At 48.0% G+C, this 15,885-nt stretch overlaps 1 protein-coding gene across 1 annotated transcript in view; it reads right to left on the bottom strand.

Annotated features, from left to right (window-relative positions):
* Window positions 1-15,885, bottom strand: part of LOC147711685 (period circadian protein homolog 2-like) — a 233,182-nt gene that overhangs the window by 16,827 nt on the left and 200,470 nt on the right. The window contains exon 7 of the mRNA XM_086919517.1: window positions 2,593-2,743. Within this exon, the coding sequence (XP_086775643.1) occupies window positions 2,593-2,743 (151 nt within the window). The remainder of the gene's footprint in view (window positions 1-2,592; window positions 2,744-15,885) is intronic.

The following is a 15,885-nucleotide window of genomic DNA, read 5'->3' as shown; positions in this document are numbered from 1 at the left end:
TTAGTGCGTGACTGGTTACCACTTTGGAATTTATTTGCAAAACCTACCTGTCCAGCGTGATGGATTGCCAGTGGGGAGGTGGTGGCGAATCCTGCCACCCACTGGCTGGTGATGGACCTGAAAGGTCGGACTAGGAAGGTTTGGAGGCTGCGGCGGGGGGGGGGGAGGGAAGGTTTGACTGGCCTGCCCACTGGCTCCCAGACCCGCCAGATTGCCGGGTCCCACATCTGCGGCCACACAGAGGCTGGGCAGCTTGCGTGAACCAGTGGCTAGGCTGTGCTGCGAAAGAGGCAAAAAGCAGACAGGAGTAGTCGGGAAAGCGCAGCGAGGCCCAAAGATCTGGCCATAGTGTGGGAATCTTTAGAGCACTCCAGGGCCGAGTCCGCCAAAATGCCAACAGCCATCGAAGGGCATGTCCAGCAAGGTTGCTGGACATCCCTGTAAAAGCGAGATGTCCTCAGCCAGGCGTAGCACCTAAGGGCTACTGACATGGCAATTGCTCTGCCCAGTGAGTCGGTGGTATCCGGTCCACATCTGATTGTGAATTTGGCTGTGTCTCTTGCATCCACAACTGCCTAAGAGAGAATGGGCCAGTCCTCCTCCGGGTACTAAGGCAGCACCTGGGCAAACGTATCCAAGATGGTGTGGGAGTATTGGCCCAAGAGGCAAGCGCTGTTCACGGACTGCAGTGCCAAGCTGAGGGAAGAGAACATGCACTTCCCAAGGGGATCCAGCTTCTTGGATTCCCTATCTGGGTGAGCAGAAGAGAATGAGCCCTTTGAAGAAGAGGCTTGGACTGCTAAGTTCTCGGGGAAGGGTGTTGGGTGAGGAAGACTAGGTCACCGGGCAACAGCAGCAGGCAATCCTTTCCACAGGAGCCACGGAAGGGAGCTCAAGACCAAACACCTCGGCTGCCCTTCTCACCACTGCAGCATAGGACACACCCTCCTCCATAGTCACAGTAGCGGGAGAAAGCATGCCAAGGTCTGGAGAAGTGTCCAGACCACTGGTGTCACCCAGGTCCTCTCTCCAGTCCGTTTTTTCAAGCTGCTCTGTTAAAGGGTTCAGCGACCCCTCCAGTACTCATCACCACCTTCTGGGTGGTTGGGAACACCAGGGTTGAGCAGGGGAACAAAAGTACCCTCCGGCGTCGGATCCGACGTTGGTCAGGCTCCGGGTCCATCTCGGGGGTGAGGAAGGGGAGACGGAGCCTTAGAGCGACGATGCTCCGAGTCCCGGGTCGTGACAGCCGACGAACAGGGAAAAGGCGATGAGTGGTGGTGCTTCTTTGCCTTCTTCATGTGCTTGGACTTATACGACAACCTCGCAGACTTAGAGTGTGACAAGAAATGGGGCTCCACGAGCGGCCTCGAGACATTCCTCTCAAACGAGACTGGGAACAATGCGGAGCCAACCGCCGGAACCGCTCCAATAACTTTCGGTTTAAACAAAGAACTAGAGCAACCCATGTGTCCCTGTGAACTTGGTAGCTAGTCAACCAACAGACAATATTCACAAGGAACTGATTTGAGCAATATATGTAAGGAATAAGGTAAGGTGTGTTACTTCCTTCAAACTTAATTTATGTAGTTAGAATGGAGAGTTATGTTCTTCTAACTCAATTAATATGATCGATCAATATAGAATCAATGAAAGTTTTAACAGTAAAGCCCACACACAATTGAATTTCTCTCAATGCCCACTTCAGCCGAACTTGGGCATAACTTTTATTTTGCAAACGAACATAAAAAAGAGTAGAGCAATTTCTGTGTATTCACACTATATACAAGATAGAAAGTGATCCAAGTGACTTGTGTGCCCCAGGATAGTGACCAAAACCAACAGTGACATATTATACAGTGACTAATAAAAGGAAGCAGTTGGTTATTGGAATAAACTTGGAGGGCTCGTGTGGAATCGGTATTATCAATCTACTCAAAAGAATTTTTTTTGTGGTGTCGTAGGACTCTCCCTTTATGAAGTCGATGACTTTTTGACCCTCTCGTGTTACGTGGTCTCTTCCAGTCTGATGCCTTTGGGTAATTTTAACGTAAGGAATCTACAACTAACTGTCTCCTTCAGATGAATTCTTTAAGGATAACCGTAAAGATGAGTTTTAAAAGACCAGACTTTTGAAAATGTTGAGGGGGTCATCTGTTAGCCCTCGCCTCCACCCACCTGCCACAGCACCACCCACAATAATTACAGATCCGCACTTGCCTGAAGGTACTGATGAACACCAACCAGGCACCATATTTGTTTACCCAATGCAGGAGTCTGATTTAGAAAACAAAATAAAATGTATGACCCTGACGCACACAAATGTTTCTACCTGTGCATCAGAGCAAGTGCTACATTTTTCTGCCCAAAACCTACATGGGGGGCATAGTACTGGGCAGGTAAATCCAGTGATGGGCACCCTGCACTACATAGGGTGGGGAGACGGTCACTGGGATAGAGCACCCTGTCACAGTTAATCCAATTTACTAGTATATTTAAAAGCATAGGACATTTACTCAAATGTCCTCGCACTGCAACAAAAATATGTCATATTTTCATACGCCGATGACTTGACCAAATGCTAATTCTTACGTTAACGTTTATTTCTTGAGGGATTGTCCTGTTCCGAATCCATGCATGAACCTCTGCAAGCTCTTCTTTCTGCCCCTCTGTAAATGAAGGTTGAACGTTTTGCATGGCAGTCAGCTTCTTCAAGTCTTCCTTCAGCAAGGCATCTTTATCCCTGAAAGACACAATGAATATCAAAGTCTATTATATAACTGGTGTAAGCTACTTCATGCCTGCAGGATCATTTACAGGAGCTCTGGGCAATATGGGATCACTGGACTCAGTTTGCATGAATCAGAGCCATCTGCTGTCCTGAGGCTTAACCCTACAACTATACCCAGAACTGATCACCATGTACACCTCTTTGGCACTTGACTCTAAGGACAGTCAAGCAGTCCAAGGCTTATTTGAGGATGTGGTGTACATTTAGAGATGTAGCATTCAATAAGTATCAAACGTCGGTAGATAAATCACTGTTTGGCCAGTATTATGGTTTATAAAAGTATCATATCACTACACAGACAACTAGAAATACAGAACATAATAAACAGAGAACATAATAAACAGAGAGCATTTACTGTGGGTACAGATGAGAGCAGTAACCACAGTATTCTCTGGGACTGTCTTTGTTGGTAAAGAGCACTGGCCCACTGCCTCGTAAAGGGGAATGTCTGTGGCGAGCTCCTGTAGTTCAGCTGACTCACAGTCACTCTATTGTGGCACCAATCTAGGTTCAATGTTGGTGCACAGTTTGTGTAGATCTTCATGAGAAGGGCACACCTAGTGTCGCTGCCAGCAGGGGCACGCAACCCCACTGTTGGGAATCTGGCACAGTGCCCCTAGTGGAAATGTTGATGTCTCTGCTGTGGCACAGTCTGTGCTCTTCCATTGGCACACACCAATCACTTTACTGACACTTTAATAACAGTGACAACTATTCCAGTGAAGAGTAGGCTGCTCTGGAGTCAGGATCCTCAAAGTCCTGGTAGTCTTGCAGCTTGGCTTCTTCCTAGCTCAGTTACAACCCACTAAACAACCAAATTGGTGCCAAACTTGGATCGCAGCATGATGACCTCAAGCTGGTGCTCTTTTCAAGGCACTTGTGCGTTTCTTCTTGCACATGCAACCGCTGTCTGTTTCCTCCTTCACTTGGATTATTCTCTTAATATACAAAAGAGTGATGGATGGAATGCTTGAATTTTCTCAGCCATTGGTAATCACTCAGGCTGAATCCCATTCCATCATTATCTTGTACACCATTCCACCTAAGTTGGACCCAGCAAAGCAGTCTTGACTCTTCTCCAATAGTCCAGACTGAACAGCCAAGCCAGGTCCTCCCTGAACCGGTACACAAGCAACCCAGGACCAGGTTTCACCCTAGTTCAGGGAATGACCCGGCCTGATAGTTTGGCAGTATTGTTCCAATGAGTAACAGGGTCAAGCCTGATTTGCATATGGCTGATTCCAAATGTAGGTTGCATGTTGGGCAAAAACTGCTGGATTTGGATGCTGCCCGGGCGACTGCCAGTGGCTGAGATTAAGTCAAGCATTTCATCCATCACCTTGTCTTTGCGCTTGGATTATTCTCAGCACTAAAAACATGGCTCTATAATTTGCTCATTTAGGGTCCTTTTGGCAGCTTCTGGTTCAGATGTAGTTGTAGTTGCCTATTCCAGGGACACTTCAGGGACCTTGTGCCTCACATATGGCGCAGCAATGCAGCTCTCTACCAATGTCACAGCGAAGAATGCATGGTGTGAAAACATTTATGGATTTGGATTCAGCCCCAAGTGATTGCAAGTGGCTGAGCTTAATTCAAGCACTTCATGCATCACCTTGTTGTTTTTGCATTTGCCAACCTAAGTTTGAACGGTAGGCCGAGACGTGGGTCCCGGGCTACCAAGCTATTCCTATCTGAAAAGCCCTAACCAGGTCACAACCTGTCCTAGGTTGCCTGTGCTTTGATTTAAGAAGGATCCAGTCTGGCAGTTTGAGCTGGACTGCTCCAATGAGGAGCAGAGTCAAGGCTGATTTGCATATAGATTCAAACTGAGGTGGCATGGTGGGCACAAAATGACGGATTAGGATGTGGACCTGGCGACTTGGGGCCTGAGCAACTGCCAGTGGCTGAGATTAATTCAAGCATTTTATTGATCACCTTGTTGTTTTTGCATCTGCTGCCCTAAGTGCATCAGGTATACCCAGACGTGGATCCCGGGCTCACTGTGCCACTGAAACCAAGCTATATCTGGCTGAAGAGCCCTAGCTAGGGCAAAACTGGCCCTATGTTGCTTGTGTTTTGGTTCAGAAAGGACCTGGCCTGGCAGTTTGGGCGAGGTCCAGGGACACTTCAGGGCCATTGAGCCTCATATATGGCACAGAAATGCAGCTGCCTACCAATGTGACAGCGGAGGTATCAAGTTGTTGCCTAAGCTCAGTCATAGCTCCTCACCTACACAAAGTTGTCCTACTTGCGCATCGGCATCTCCAATGCTCCTCCTAGGTAAATGGTCTGCTCTGTCCTTGAGGTAGGGTCCAGCAGCCCCTCCTGGTTGACTCATAGAATTTTCCTAGGTTACTTGTCCTGAATACAGAAAGAGCCGTCATTAGCTAAACCTTAGCGCTGTATGAAGTTTGCCAGCCTCCATTGGTGTGTACCCTTGGCTACAGGTCTGGAAATGTTGTCATACTTATTGGTAATTTCCAACCCTCTTTAAACCTAAGCTGCTGATGAGCTTATTGCAGCAGTTCAGGTCTGTGCTCTGGACATTTTACCACTGCAGACGAATGCTAAAGGTCAAGTGCGCCCGTCTAAAATGTTGTGGTTATTGGTTTCTCCATGATTAGCCATTTTGATTTACCAGTTAGTCCCTAGTACAGTGCACCATGTGTGCCTTGGGCTTGTTAGTGAAATGCTACTAGTGACTCCGCAGCACTTATTCTGTCACCCACATGAGTAGCCCTTCAAACGTGTCTCGGACCTGCCACTGCCGAGCCTGTGTGTGCAGTTTTTAACTGCCATTTCAACCTGGCAACTACACCTACTTGCCATACTCAAACTTTCTCTTTTATTATGTTTTAGGTTTATGTTTATATGCTTATATGGCGCTCGATTGCCGTGGGGTCTTGGCGCTGGGATGTATGGACAGGAGTGGTGCACTATGATTAAAAGGCCTATGCGATGTGAACAGCCAAGTTCTCAGGCTCTTCCTAAAAAGCTGCTGATTGGGTTGAAGCTTCATAGGAAGTGGCAGTTTATTTCAAAGCATAGCCGCGCATTTTGATATTGGACATTCTCCGGCCTCAATTGGCCACCAGGACCGGTTCCACAGGGGCTGGCCCAGACCAAACTCCATCATCTCTGTTTTTTCTGTATTTATTTTCTTAAAGCTTTGACTCATCCAGGTCATAATCTCAGTGAGACAGACATGGAACCTGGCTGCTGTGGGCTCTGGCTGGTTGGTAAAAGAGATGACAAGTTGCAAATCATCTGCGTAAGAGACCAGAACAAAGGGGGTGACGTAAAGGTTGAACATAGTCAGAGAAAGGGCGATCCCCTGTGGGACACCACATGGAAGATGGAAACTATCCGACTTCAGGCCATCCCAGAACAGCCTCTGCTCTCTTGCCTCCAGGAGGCCCAAGGCGGTCTCCCCTACCCCTACGTCCCTCAGCCTCTGCACCAGAACAATATGGTTCACAGTGTCAGATCGAGGAACAAGAGGATCACCCTTCCCCCCTTATCCACCACCCTGCAGATCTCTTCGGTGTGAAGGATTAAGGCAGATTCAGTGAAATAGCATGAGCGGAAACCATGCTGAGAGGTGTCCAATAGGTATTTACATCCAGGTATTCGGTCAACACTGTGTTCAGTTGTTTCTCCAGAACTTTAGCCACAATTGGTAGGCCAGCAATGGGGCAGTAGTTTTTAGGTTCATTGGGGCCTAAGTTTAGTTTCTTTAAAAGGGGTGCAATCAATACCCTTTTCCAGATTTCTGGATAGCAGCCAGATTCCAGGACTTAATTCAAGAGGGGAGGTAAGATTTTCGCAAATCTTATGGGCAGCCTGATGCATGATAGAAGGGGGACAGGGGCCAGTAGGTGTGCAAGATTTTATGGAAAGTAGAAGTTTTTGTGCTTCCACGCTAGTTATTGGCTGGAAACAAGATAGCCTGAAGTAGGGACGTGCCATGAGTACTGTTTTATCCTGAGACCCTGGGGCAATTAGAAAGTCGTTATGAATTCCTTGCACCTTATCTTCAAAATACCCGGCAAGTTTATTGCACAGGATTTGATCAGGCTTGAAAGCATTGTCCTGTTGAGGTTTAGCTAGCATGTTGACAGATTTAAACAGTTCCTTTGTGGATTTGCCCGCCTCCTTTATTTTAGTTGTGAAAAAATGTTTTTTTGCGGCAGTGAATGCCTCCTTATATTGTGAAATTGTTAGGTTGTATATGGATTTCTTTTGATTATCATAATATTGTCTCCAGAGGCGCTCGGCTCTTCTGCAGCTAATCTTTAAGGATTTGAGCTCTGGGGTATACCAGGGTGACGATGTCTAAACTCTTTTGACCGTCACTATTTTCTTGGGTGCAACCAGATCGGCTGCTGACAATAGGCAGCCATTGAACTGCAGGGCTGCCACGTTGTTATCTATTTCTGGCATAGCAGGGAGGTGGTCAAGGGCCGACTCAAAGTCGCTGCCCTTGAGTTTGTTCCAACGCCTGATTAATACCTTAGATGGTTTAGCCTGCACGCAAATATGTAGATGTGTGACTTTGAGGTTAAAATAAATAGCCTTATGGTCTATCCATGGCAGGGCTAACAGGCTAGTCAGGGTGATGTCAGGGTTGCTTGTAAAAATCCTGTCTCATGTGTTCCCTGCCTGGTGAGTAGGTTCAGTTATACGTTGGTTTAGGCTGAAAGCTTCGAGATTATCCAGCAGTCTAGTAGTATCCATGTTATTTTTAGATTCTAGATGGTTATTGAAGTCCCCAAGAATTGTGAGGAAGTGAGGGTCAGTGTATGCCTCCAGAAGCGCCAGGAGGGCTAGGGAAAAAAACGATTTGGTGCCAGGTGGACGATAAATTAGTATCCCCTGAAATGTCAGGAGGTTATTTAACTTCATGCAGAAATGCAGTGCTTCTGCCGGCAGAGCAGAGATCGTCTCCACACATACTTTAAAGTGATCACGATAAATATTCGCTAAGCCCTCCTTTTGCCTTTATCTCTATCCTGTGAGAAGAAGGCATAGCCTACTGGTAGAGTAATGTTCCAGTCTGGCACTGATGTAGTGTCTGTCCAAGTTTCAGTCACGAAAATTAAATCTGGTATAGAGAGTTGGATTAAATCTTCCAACTAATTTTTGTGCTTAACTACAGAACGGGCAGTTAGCAAAAGACACTTGACAGACACCACAGATGTTGCCTTAGAGTCCTTGATTATCCTGTTCGTGTCCTTATCCCTGCAGACATATTCTCCATTTCTACCAGTAGCAGACTACTTTACATCCCGCCCTTTCCCTGGCTTGTTTATGGACAAAGGGACCGAAAAGGAGTCAGGATTAATTCTAAAAGAACAATTTGTGCAATGAGCCTCTGTCCCACCAAGGTTTTGAGGGAGCATGTTGTGAAATGCACACATAAGGCACCCCTAAGGTAGACCCTAGGTAGCACCATGGACAGGGTGCAGCGTATTTAAAGGGTAGGACATGTACTGGTGAGTTTTACATGTTCTTTTGTTTTTCACTACAGCAAGGCCTATTTCTCCAATAGGTTAGCATTGGAGCTGCCTTGTATCTTCTTACAAGAGTATCTACCCATTGAGAGCTGATAACAAATTGGAGTTTGGTGTCTTTGGACTGACAATTTAAAATCACATCTTTTAACCGCATCGCTGCTAGAGAGTTTCCCCTGCTGTGCTGGACAGCAATGAAAACGGGTGTGGTCATGACGAGCTCAGCTCGTCATAAGCACACGAGCACTGTGCTGCATGATGAGCTGAGCTCGCCATGAGCATGGAAGGGGTTAATGGAGTTGGTTTTTAAATTGCAGGTCTGAAAAGGCCACTTTTAAAAAGTTGACATTTTCTTACTTTAAACATTCTGTGCCTTTGCATGCCTCTGAATACACGTCTGGGTTGGATGACAGTTTTTTTTCTGGGTTTCCCTTGAGATGGGGAAGGGATCTGATAGAGAACCATTCACCCGCAGCCAGACGCGGGCGATGTGTACAAGAGTGAGACCAATGCTGTGAAGTTGTTGGCTATTCCATGTTTACAAAACGTTGCTACAAGAAAAGGCTATTCTAGCGAGTCGAATGCCTTCTCGGCATTAGGACTGCCACCGCCACAGGGGTTTTGGGCGATATTTTATTGAAAACCACGAATACTGTTCTATGGTTGAGCGCTGTTGACCTATGCAGGATGAAGCCTGTTAGGATTAGTGAAAGGGTCTTATCTAAAAGCAGTAACAGCCTATTTGCCATTGTCAAGGTCAGAATCTTATTGTCGAAGGTTAAGAGAGATAAAGGCCTGTAAGACGCGCACCTAGTGCGGTCCTTTCCTGGCTTCAGCAACAGGTTGATCGCTGCTCCTCACATCATGGGGGGGGTGTACTACTCTTTATGGACTCCGAGTAGACATCCAAGAGGTCGGGAACCAGTATCAATTGCCTGGGTGAGCTCTTCAGCTGTAAAAGGTTCACTGAGAAATTGGGCCTACCTAGTCTCCAGCCACACCATGGCCACCTCTTCAAGATAAGCTAGATGGGCGGCCGACCCCTGGGGTAGCCTGGAAGCATACAATGATTGGCAATACGCAACAAATTCATGCACAATGCCAGCATTGTCTGAAACAGCGGTGCGGTCCTACAAACAGAGGGATGGAATATGGCCGGCTCATCGGGCCGGAAAAGGCGAGCCTGTGTCCTGCTCAGGCGCTCACCCAGCCCATATCTACACGCCGTGTTATATTTACTTAACAGCTTGGCTTCCCTATCAGCTAGTTCATTAAATTTCGCTAAGAGGGTTGCTCGCTTATGAAATGTATTTGCCGTGAGAGTTGAGTCATCAGTACTTTTGATAAGTGCCAGTTCAGTTTCCAGCCGAGAAAGGTCGCCGCACAAAGAGCACAGTACCCCTGATTTCTTGGAAATACAGATGCCTCGAATGTACGCCTTAAATGCTTAAAGGCATCCCATAATGTAGAGTATTGCGTAATGGACCTTTTGCCACCCCACACCATATAGTATAGTGAGGTGTAGGAGCACTGGGGTATGGTCTGAGAGCATGCGAGGCATATCCTCCACATCCTCCATCCACTGGCATGTGGCAGCCGAGATGAGCCAGTAATCGATGCGCGAAAATGTCGAATGTGGGACAGAATGGAATGTGTAACCAGGAGTTTCTGTATGTCGTACGCACCATGCATCCCGGAGGGCTAGAGAATCCATGAGGTCATGGACCACTCTCAGGGAATGGGGCTTAGTGCCGAGGCCTGTACCTGATGTGTCATGACTGGGGTCAAGCCACAGATTTAGGTCTCCGCCTATCACTAGGGTGTTGTAGTATTAACAATCAAGAAGAGTGGCTAGCTCGATAAAGGAGGAGGGGTCACCTGAATTCAGGAGATATATATCCAAAAACAGCGTTTCTCTCCTGAGGAGTGTTCCCATGACCAGCACAAACCGGCCCTGCACATCAGTAATAGTAGTGCGGTGGGTGAATGGGAGACTATGATGTAGAAGTATGCACACCCCTCTAGAGTATGTGCTGTATCCAGCAAAGTATCTATGTGGTCTCCAGAGAAGCAAATAGAAGGGAGGTTTGGGCGGAGGTGCGTTTCTTGAAGAATGCTATTTTAACCTGCTGTCTGTGTAGGTAAAAGAGGACTCATTTACATTTACGTGGATTATTGAGACCCCAGACATTCCGGGTCAGTAGTCGGATCTCAACTGCTGATCTAAGTGACCCCATCGCTTGTGTTGTAGCCCAGTGCCAATTCTGCTTCTCGTATTGGATGCTGCGCAAACTTAGGGGGGAGGTAGACACGAGGAAAGATCAAAAGAGAAGGGGGAGACATCTCGGAAACAAACCCAATAAGACCGCAGAATACCCCCCGCCACCCACACCAGGCAGAAAGAGCCTGGCAAATTCCCATTGCCCCATAACCCAATAACACAACCCCAACAAGATATATTTCAGAATCATCCATGGGAGCCTCAGAGCCTAGCAACCATACTTGTGTAAATCAACATTAGCAATTGTAATATATGAAGGTAGTAGTTATATAACTTCCTGCAAACTCTAGTGCCAGTGACAGTGACCGTGAGGGTCCCAATGTATTCAAGCACGCTGCACAGCTCCATCCCAGTAGGTTTTTTTGCTTGCTATGAGGAGAAGAATTCAGTCGGCAGCGAAAAGGTCAGCACTAGCCGTTAACTGCCTGTCCGGTGAGAACCGGCCAGACGATTTCCGGGGCCTGCAGCGATCCCTGTCCTTCATTGTTATACAAAAAGCGAGTGTGTCTGCAGGAGTATCAAAGAACCTGGGCTTGTCATCCACCGTTAATTAAATCCTGGCGGGATATAGCATGCCGTATTTCGTCTGGCTTCCTGGACAGCTAGCGTATAGTCAGGATAAAAGAAGAGCGTTGTGCCCTTGCACTTCAGGGGGGTGTTCTCCCGGGCCAGTCGTAACATGGTATTCCGTTAATTCTGGAAGCGGGCCACATTGGCATGTGGAGGGGCGCGAGGGGGCCCTGAAATCTGTGTGCCCTTTCCATCGTGACTTGGAGAAATGTTGCACTCCAAATAGGACGCTAAGTAGGGCCTCTATAAACTGCTTCGGGTGCCCCATGTTGGTCGATTCCACCAGGCCAAGGATCCTTACATTGTTTCTACAGGACCGCGTCTCAAGATCCTCATTTTTGACTCAGCTGCCTTCAGGAGTTTCCCAGTTCTCCCCAATCGACGTGCCAGTGCAGTGTTCTGGTCCTCATGCTCTGACACCTGCCCCTCCACCATGTCCAGTCGAATGCCATTCCCATCTACTCGCTCTCCCATGCGGTCCAGCCAACCAGCCAGATCATCAAATCTTGCATCAATAGAGCATAGTCGTGATTTGAGTTTGGCCAGAACATCTGAGGGGCAGGAGTCTCTTGATTTTCATCTGGGTCAAATGTTTGCCCCGTGTGGTCGGCTCCACCAGGCCTATCAAAAGCAAGCTGTTGTTGTATGGGGTTCCCCCGGCCCATCCTCACCCCCAAATTGCAAGAGGGGGGAAGTGTCGCAGGTGTGGATCAATAAGTCCCCCGGATTAGGCTGGCAGCGGACCAATGACCAGATTACTCTCCCCTGCAGACTCATTTTAGGGAAGGTAGTTTAACCTAGACTTGAATGAAGGGGGTATAAGCACCCCGCTAGCCCCCGGGCAGTCGGTCAAGTAGTACCAAAAGGATAAGGAGCAAATTTAGCTATTGATGCGCCATACGCTGGCAGACCACAACACTATGGATATGAAGGTGTACTCTGGATGAGGGGCAGTCCACATAAAAGTCGTAGCCAGGCAGACCTCCAGGAGCCGTCCGCTGGGAACAGTCACCGCCAGGCCACCGGGGGTGTGGGGGAGAAGAGCAGCCACCCCTTGCAGTGTGGCATCAGCAGCAGGTCCACAGTTGTTAAAATGGAGTATCCGGGCAGCGGAGGGACACAGGACACCGCAGCCCCAGACCCAGGCCTGACTGTGGCCCCTGTCGTCATGGGGCCTATGAGGCGGGCCCGATCATCCCCGCCCCCAACAGTCTGATGCAGAGCAGCACAGGAGTCTCAGCAGGGTTTGTGAAAGTGGTCCGGGATATTTAGGAGAATGAATTGGGGGGCTACTACCAGCTCGGCGCCACCAGCGGTAGCGAGAAGATAAGTCACTCCTCTGGACTGGGAGCAACTGGCCAGGCCCCCCCCCCCCACAGTGCACCCACCACAGTACGGATCGCCAAACCGCAGGCCTCTCACCCATGTGTGGAGCAGTCAGCCAGGTTTGGACAGGGAACCGCTCTCCATCATCTGCAGATCCATTTAAGAGCATGGGGAGAGAGGACGACAGGCCCAGTGAGGCACAGCAGCCCTAGCCTCAGGCTCTCCCGCAGCCCCGGTCGCAGCAGGGCCTCCGAGGTGAGCTGGGTCACCTCTCTCCTCGGTGGTGTCAGGCGTCAGTGGACGGCTGGGCGTCAGACCTCTAACTTGGGGATGGTGCAGTCAGCCACGTCCGGGCAGGCAGCAGCCCCTGTCACTGCAGGCATCCAAGGCAGGCTAGGCCGCCCTCACTCTCAGTAATGTCTGGCGGCAGTGAGCCGAGGCAGGAACACCGCAAGTGCTACCGCTCCCCTCCCAAGCAATCTCAAAACTGGGCACACACCGTCTTGGCACCAGCGAGTAGGATTAACTCCTGTTCCCCCACAGGATTTGAACACCAGGCTTCGGAGCTTCAGTGCCGTGTGGCCATGATGGTTGGCGGCCAGGCCACGCTCCCTGGGTTGGATGACAGTTGGACTTTGTGAATTCACTCTAGACAGTTATACACATAGGAAGCTGAGGTGTGCACTGCATATCTTGACGACCAATCACCAGGCTGATGTGTCTTCCTGAGCAAGAGTGGTGGGAGGAGCTGACACTTGCATCTGAATAGGGCTCTGCCTGTCCCTTCACGAAGGGTCTCTACCACCGTAGGGTGCCTAGAGCCTGGGCCCGGAAGGGCAGGGTTGTTTGCACTACAAAGACTTTCCTTTGAAGTTTGTCTACTTCAAAGGTTAAAATGGGTATACGTTCTGGACCTCTGACACCATATACTCGGAACACTTCTGTATTGAGGACATTCTGCCAAGAAGAGTTGTGTTGCTCTTAAAAGGGACTGGCACTTTCCTGCCATGCTTTGTTGTGATGGCTTGCTGCTTCTATCTTGAAAGTGAATGTAGACATTGCTTTCTACATCCTACTTTCAAAGTTTCTCCAAGGGCTTGAGTTGAGCTTGATTCCTGTTGGAAGTCCTAGGGACATCAAGCACTTCACCTGCAGCACCTGGGCTTTCTTGCTGAGAACCCTACTCTTCGAAGTGGAGACAGATCCAGTTCCTGAGCCATTGAAAGCAAGTTTGCTGTGTTCAACAAGGAGAAACCAGTACATCGACCTTGAGTGTGACTTCGGAGCTGGCGCCGTTCCCCAACTCCAACTCAGGTGCCTGCATTGGAGTCATGGTGCCTGCACCGGTGTCATGGTCCCTGCTCAACGCAATGACCGCAACTTACAATGAAGGCCCCAACGCCGCCAAAGCGCCTTTGAAGAGCTGCCACAGAGGGAGTCTCAAGTACCACGCCACCGAAGTCCATGGAATACATCTCCGATGTCGCACCTGTGACCACGTGGTGTGACAACAACACTGCAACATCAATGCCACGGGCTTGACTCTCAACACTTCATCGACCCCGCACCAGCAGCAGAATCGCTGCCTCATCACCAACGCCGCATCACCTGCCCTGAGCCTTGCAACATCAATGACGTCACCAGCTCAGGGAACTGATGCCTCACCATGCCCCAGTGATGGCTCACCTCTGTTGTGCAACACGCCATCCCGAGCAGCACATGCCAACAACCTGCACCGGCAGTAACTCTTGCCGCAACGGCCTCTGCAACGCCTCGCACATCTTTGTTTTGGTGATGTTTTCAAGGTACAGTAAGCGGGCCCGTGCGACACAGTAGTCAGCCCACGGACCATTGCAGTCGGTCCCAATCTTTGTGATTCATCTTCATCAAGTATGTCGTTATAGCCTCAGTTAGAGCTATTGTGTTTCCAAGCGCTATATATAACTGCTTTTAATCTGTGAGAATTTGCATCCTGATATATGTATGTTGGATTTTTATTATTTTATTTTATTCAGATTATATATTGGCTATTTTTCTAAATTCATTTGAAGTACTTTTGTGGTGATTTCACTGTGTTACGGTGTGTGTGAGTACAAATACTTTACACATTTCCTCTGGGGATAAGCCTGACTGCTCTCTGCCAAGCTACCAAAGGGGTGAACAGGGATTATTCTTAGTGTGCAACTTACTTACACTGACTAGAGTGAGGGTCCCTACTTGGACGGAGTGCAAACCACTGCCAACTAGAGACCCCAATTGTAACAGTATTAATGCATGTATGTTTGTACATGACATTTCTATAGAGTGAAAAAAGCCAGAAGACAGCTGAGTGCAGCACATGGTCAAAGACAAATATAAAGTCAATAAGTAAGATGCAGGGAAGCAGAGTTGTTAATGCAATGAATGATTTTGCAACATCCTTAATGGGTGAAGGACACAGTAGGAGATCAGCAGACACATTTAAAAGGATAGGACTTCAAGCAGGAGTTACTCCCTTGCGGAGGGTTACCACCACATGTTGACACCACTGCCAACCATATACAACCAAGTAAGCGGACAGTACCAGCATAGGTCTCACTCCGTACCACTGAAAGGCCTCAGAGCACATGAGTAAAAATCCTATAGCTTGCAATGGGGAACCGGGATGCACACACTCCATAGCCATCTGTTATAAAATCTTTAATCGGTTGATAAAACAGCCATAAAAGAATACAAACAATATCATTTATAAAACTATCACTAAAAATGTACATAGTATAAGAAAATCTATAAAATAGAGATGATCAAGACAGAACAGTACATCGATTAATCAGGTCTCAACCCCCTAGACACTAAAGCAGCTCGCATAAAGGATAAGACAGTAAAAATAATACATTCATTGGGGAGAATCTGAGGAGAAATTCAAAGACTTCAACAGAGGAATTAAAAAGCACTTCCTGGGCCAGCTAAAATAGGTGCAAAACATTAAAAAATGTAAGGTTTCCGGCAGAGACTTACTTTCGCAGTTGTAGGGCAACCTGGCATCAGGCAAAGCACAGCAACGTGGGGACGCCAAACCCCCCAAAGCCATGCAAGTGAAAATTCTCTGTCCCAAAAGAATCCTATAGTGACTGTGTTGAGCAATATCCCCAGGCGTCACACCACTCTGCTTGATTATAGCTGGGACACTGTTCTGATGACTAAGATTACCAGGTACATGAACATCAGGCCTGATAATTATTCAAAAAGATTAAAAAATAGCAACAATGCATTGGACATCTTGTAATGATCTTTCTTAAGCTAGAAACAAACAAAAAAATAATTCCAAGATGGCCACTGCACGTTTTCACATGTATGATGACTATCTTCCAATAGTTTTTCTTTTAGTTTAGGAAAAATCATTATAAGGTGTGCACATGTACATG

This window comes from Lissotriton vulgaris, chromosome 5 (assembly GCF_964263255.1).
Source record: "Lissotriton vulgaris chromosome 5, aLisVul1.2, whole genome shotgun sequence".
NCBI lineage: Eukaryota > Metazoa > Chordata > Amphibia > Caudata > Salamandridae > Lissotriton > Lissotriton vulgaris.
The sequence above is the reverse complement of the archived record's forward strand: the minus strand, read 5'-3'. Positions and strand labels throughout refer to the sequence as shown.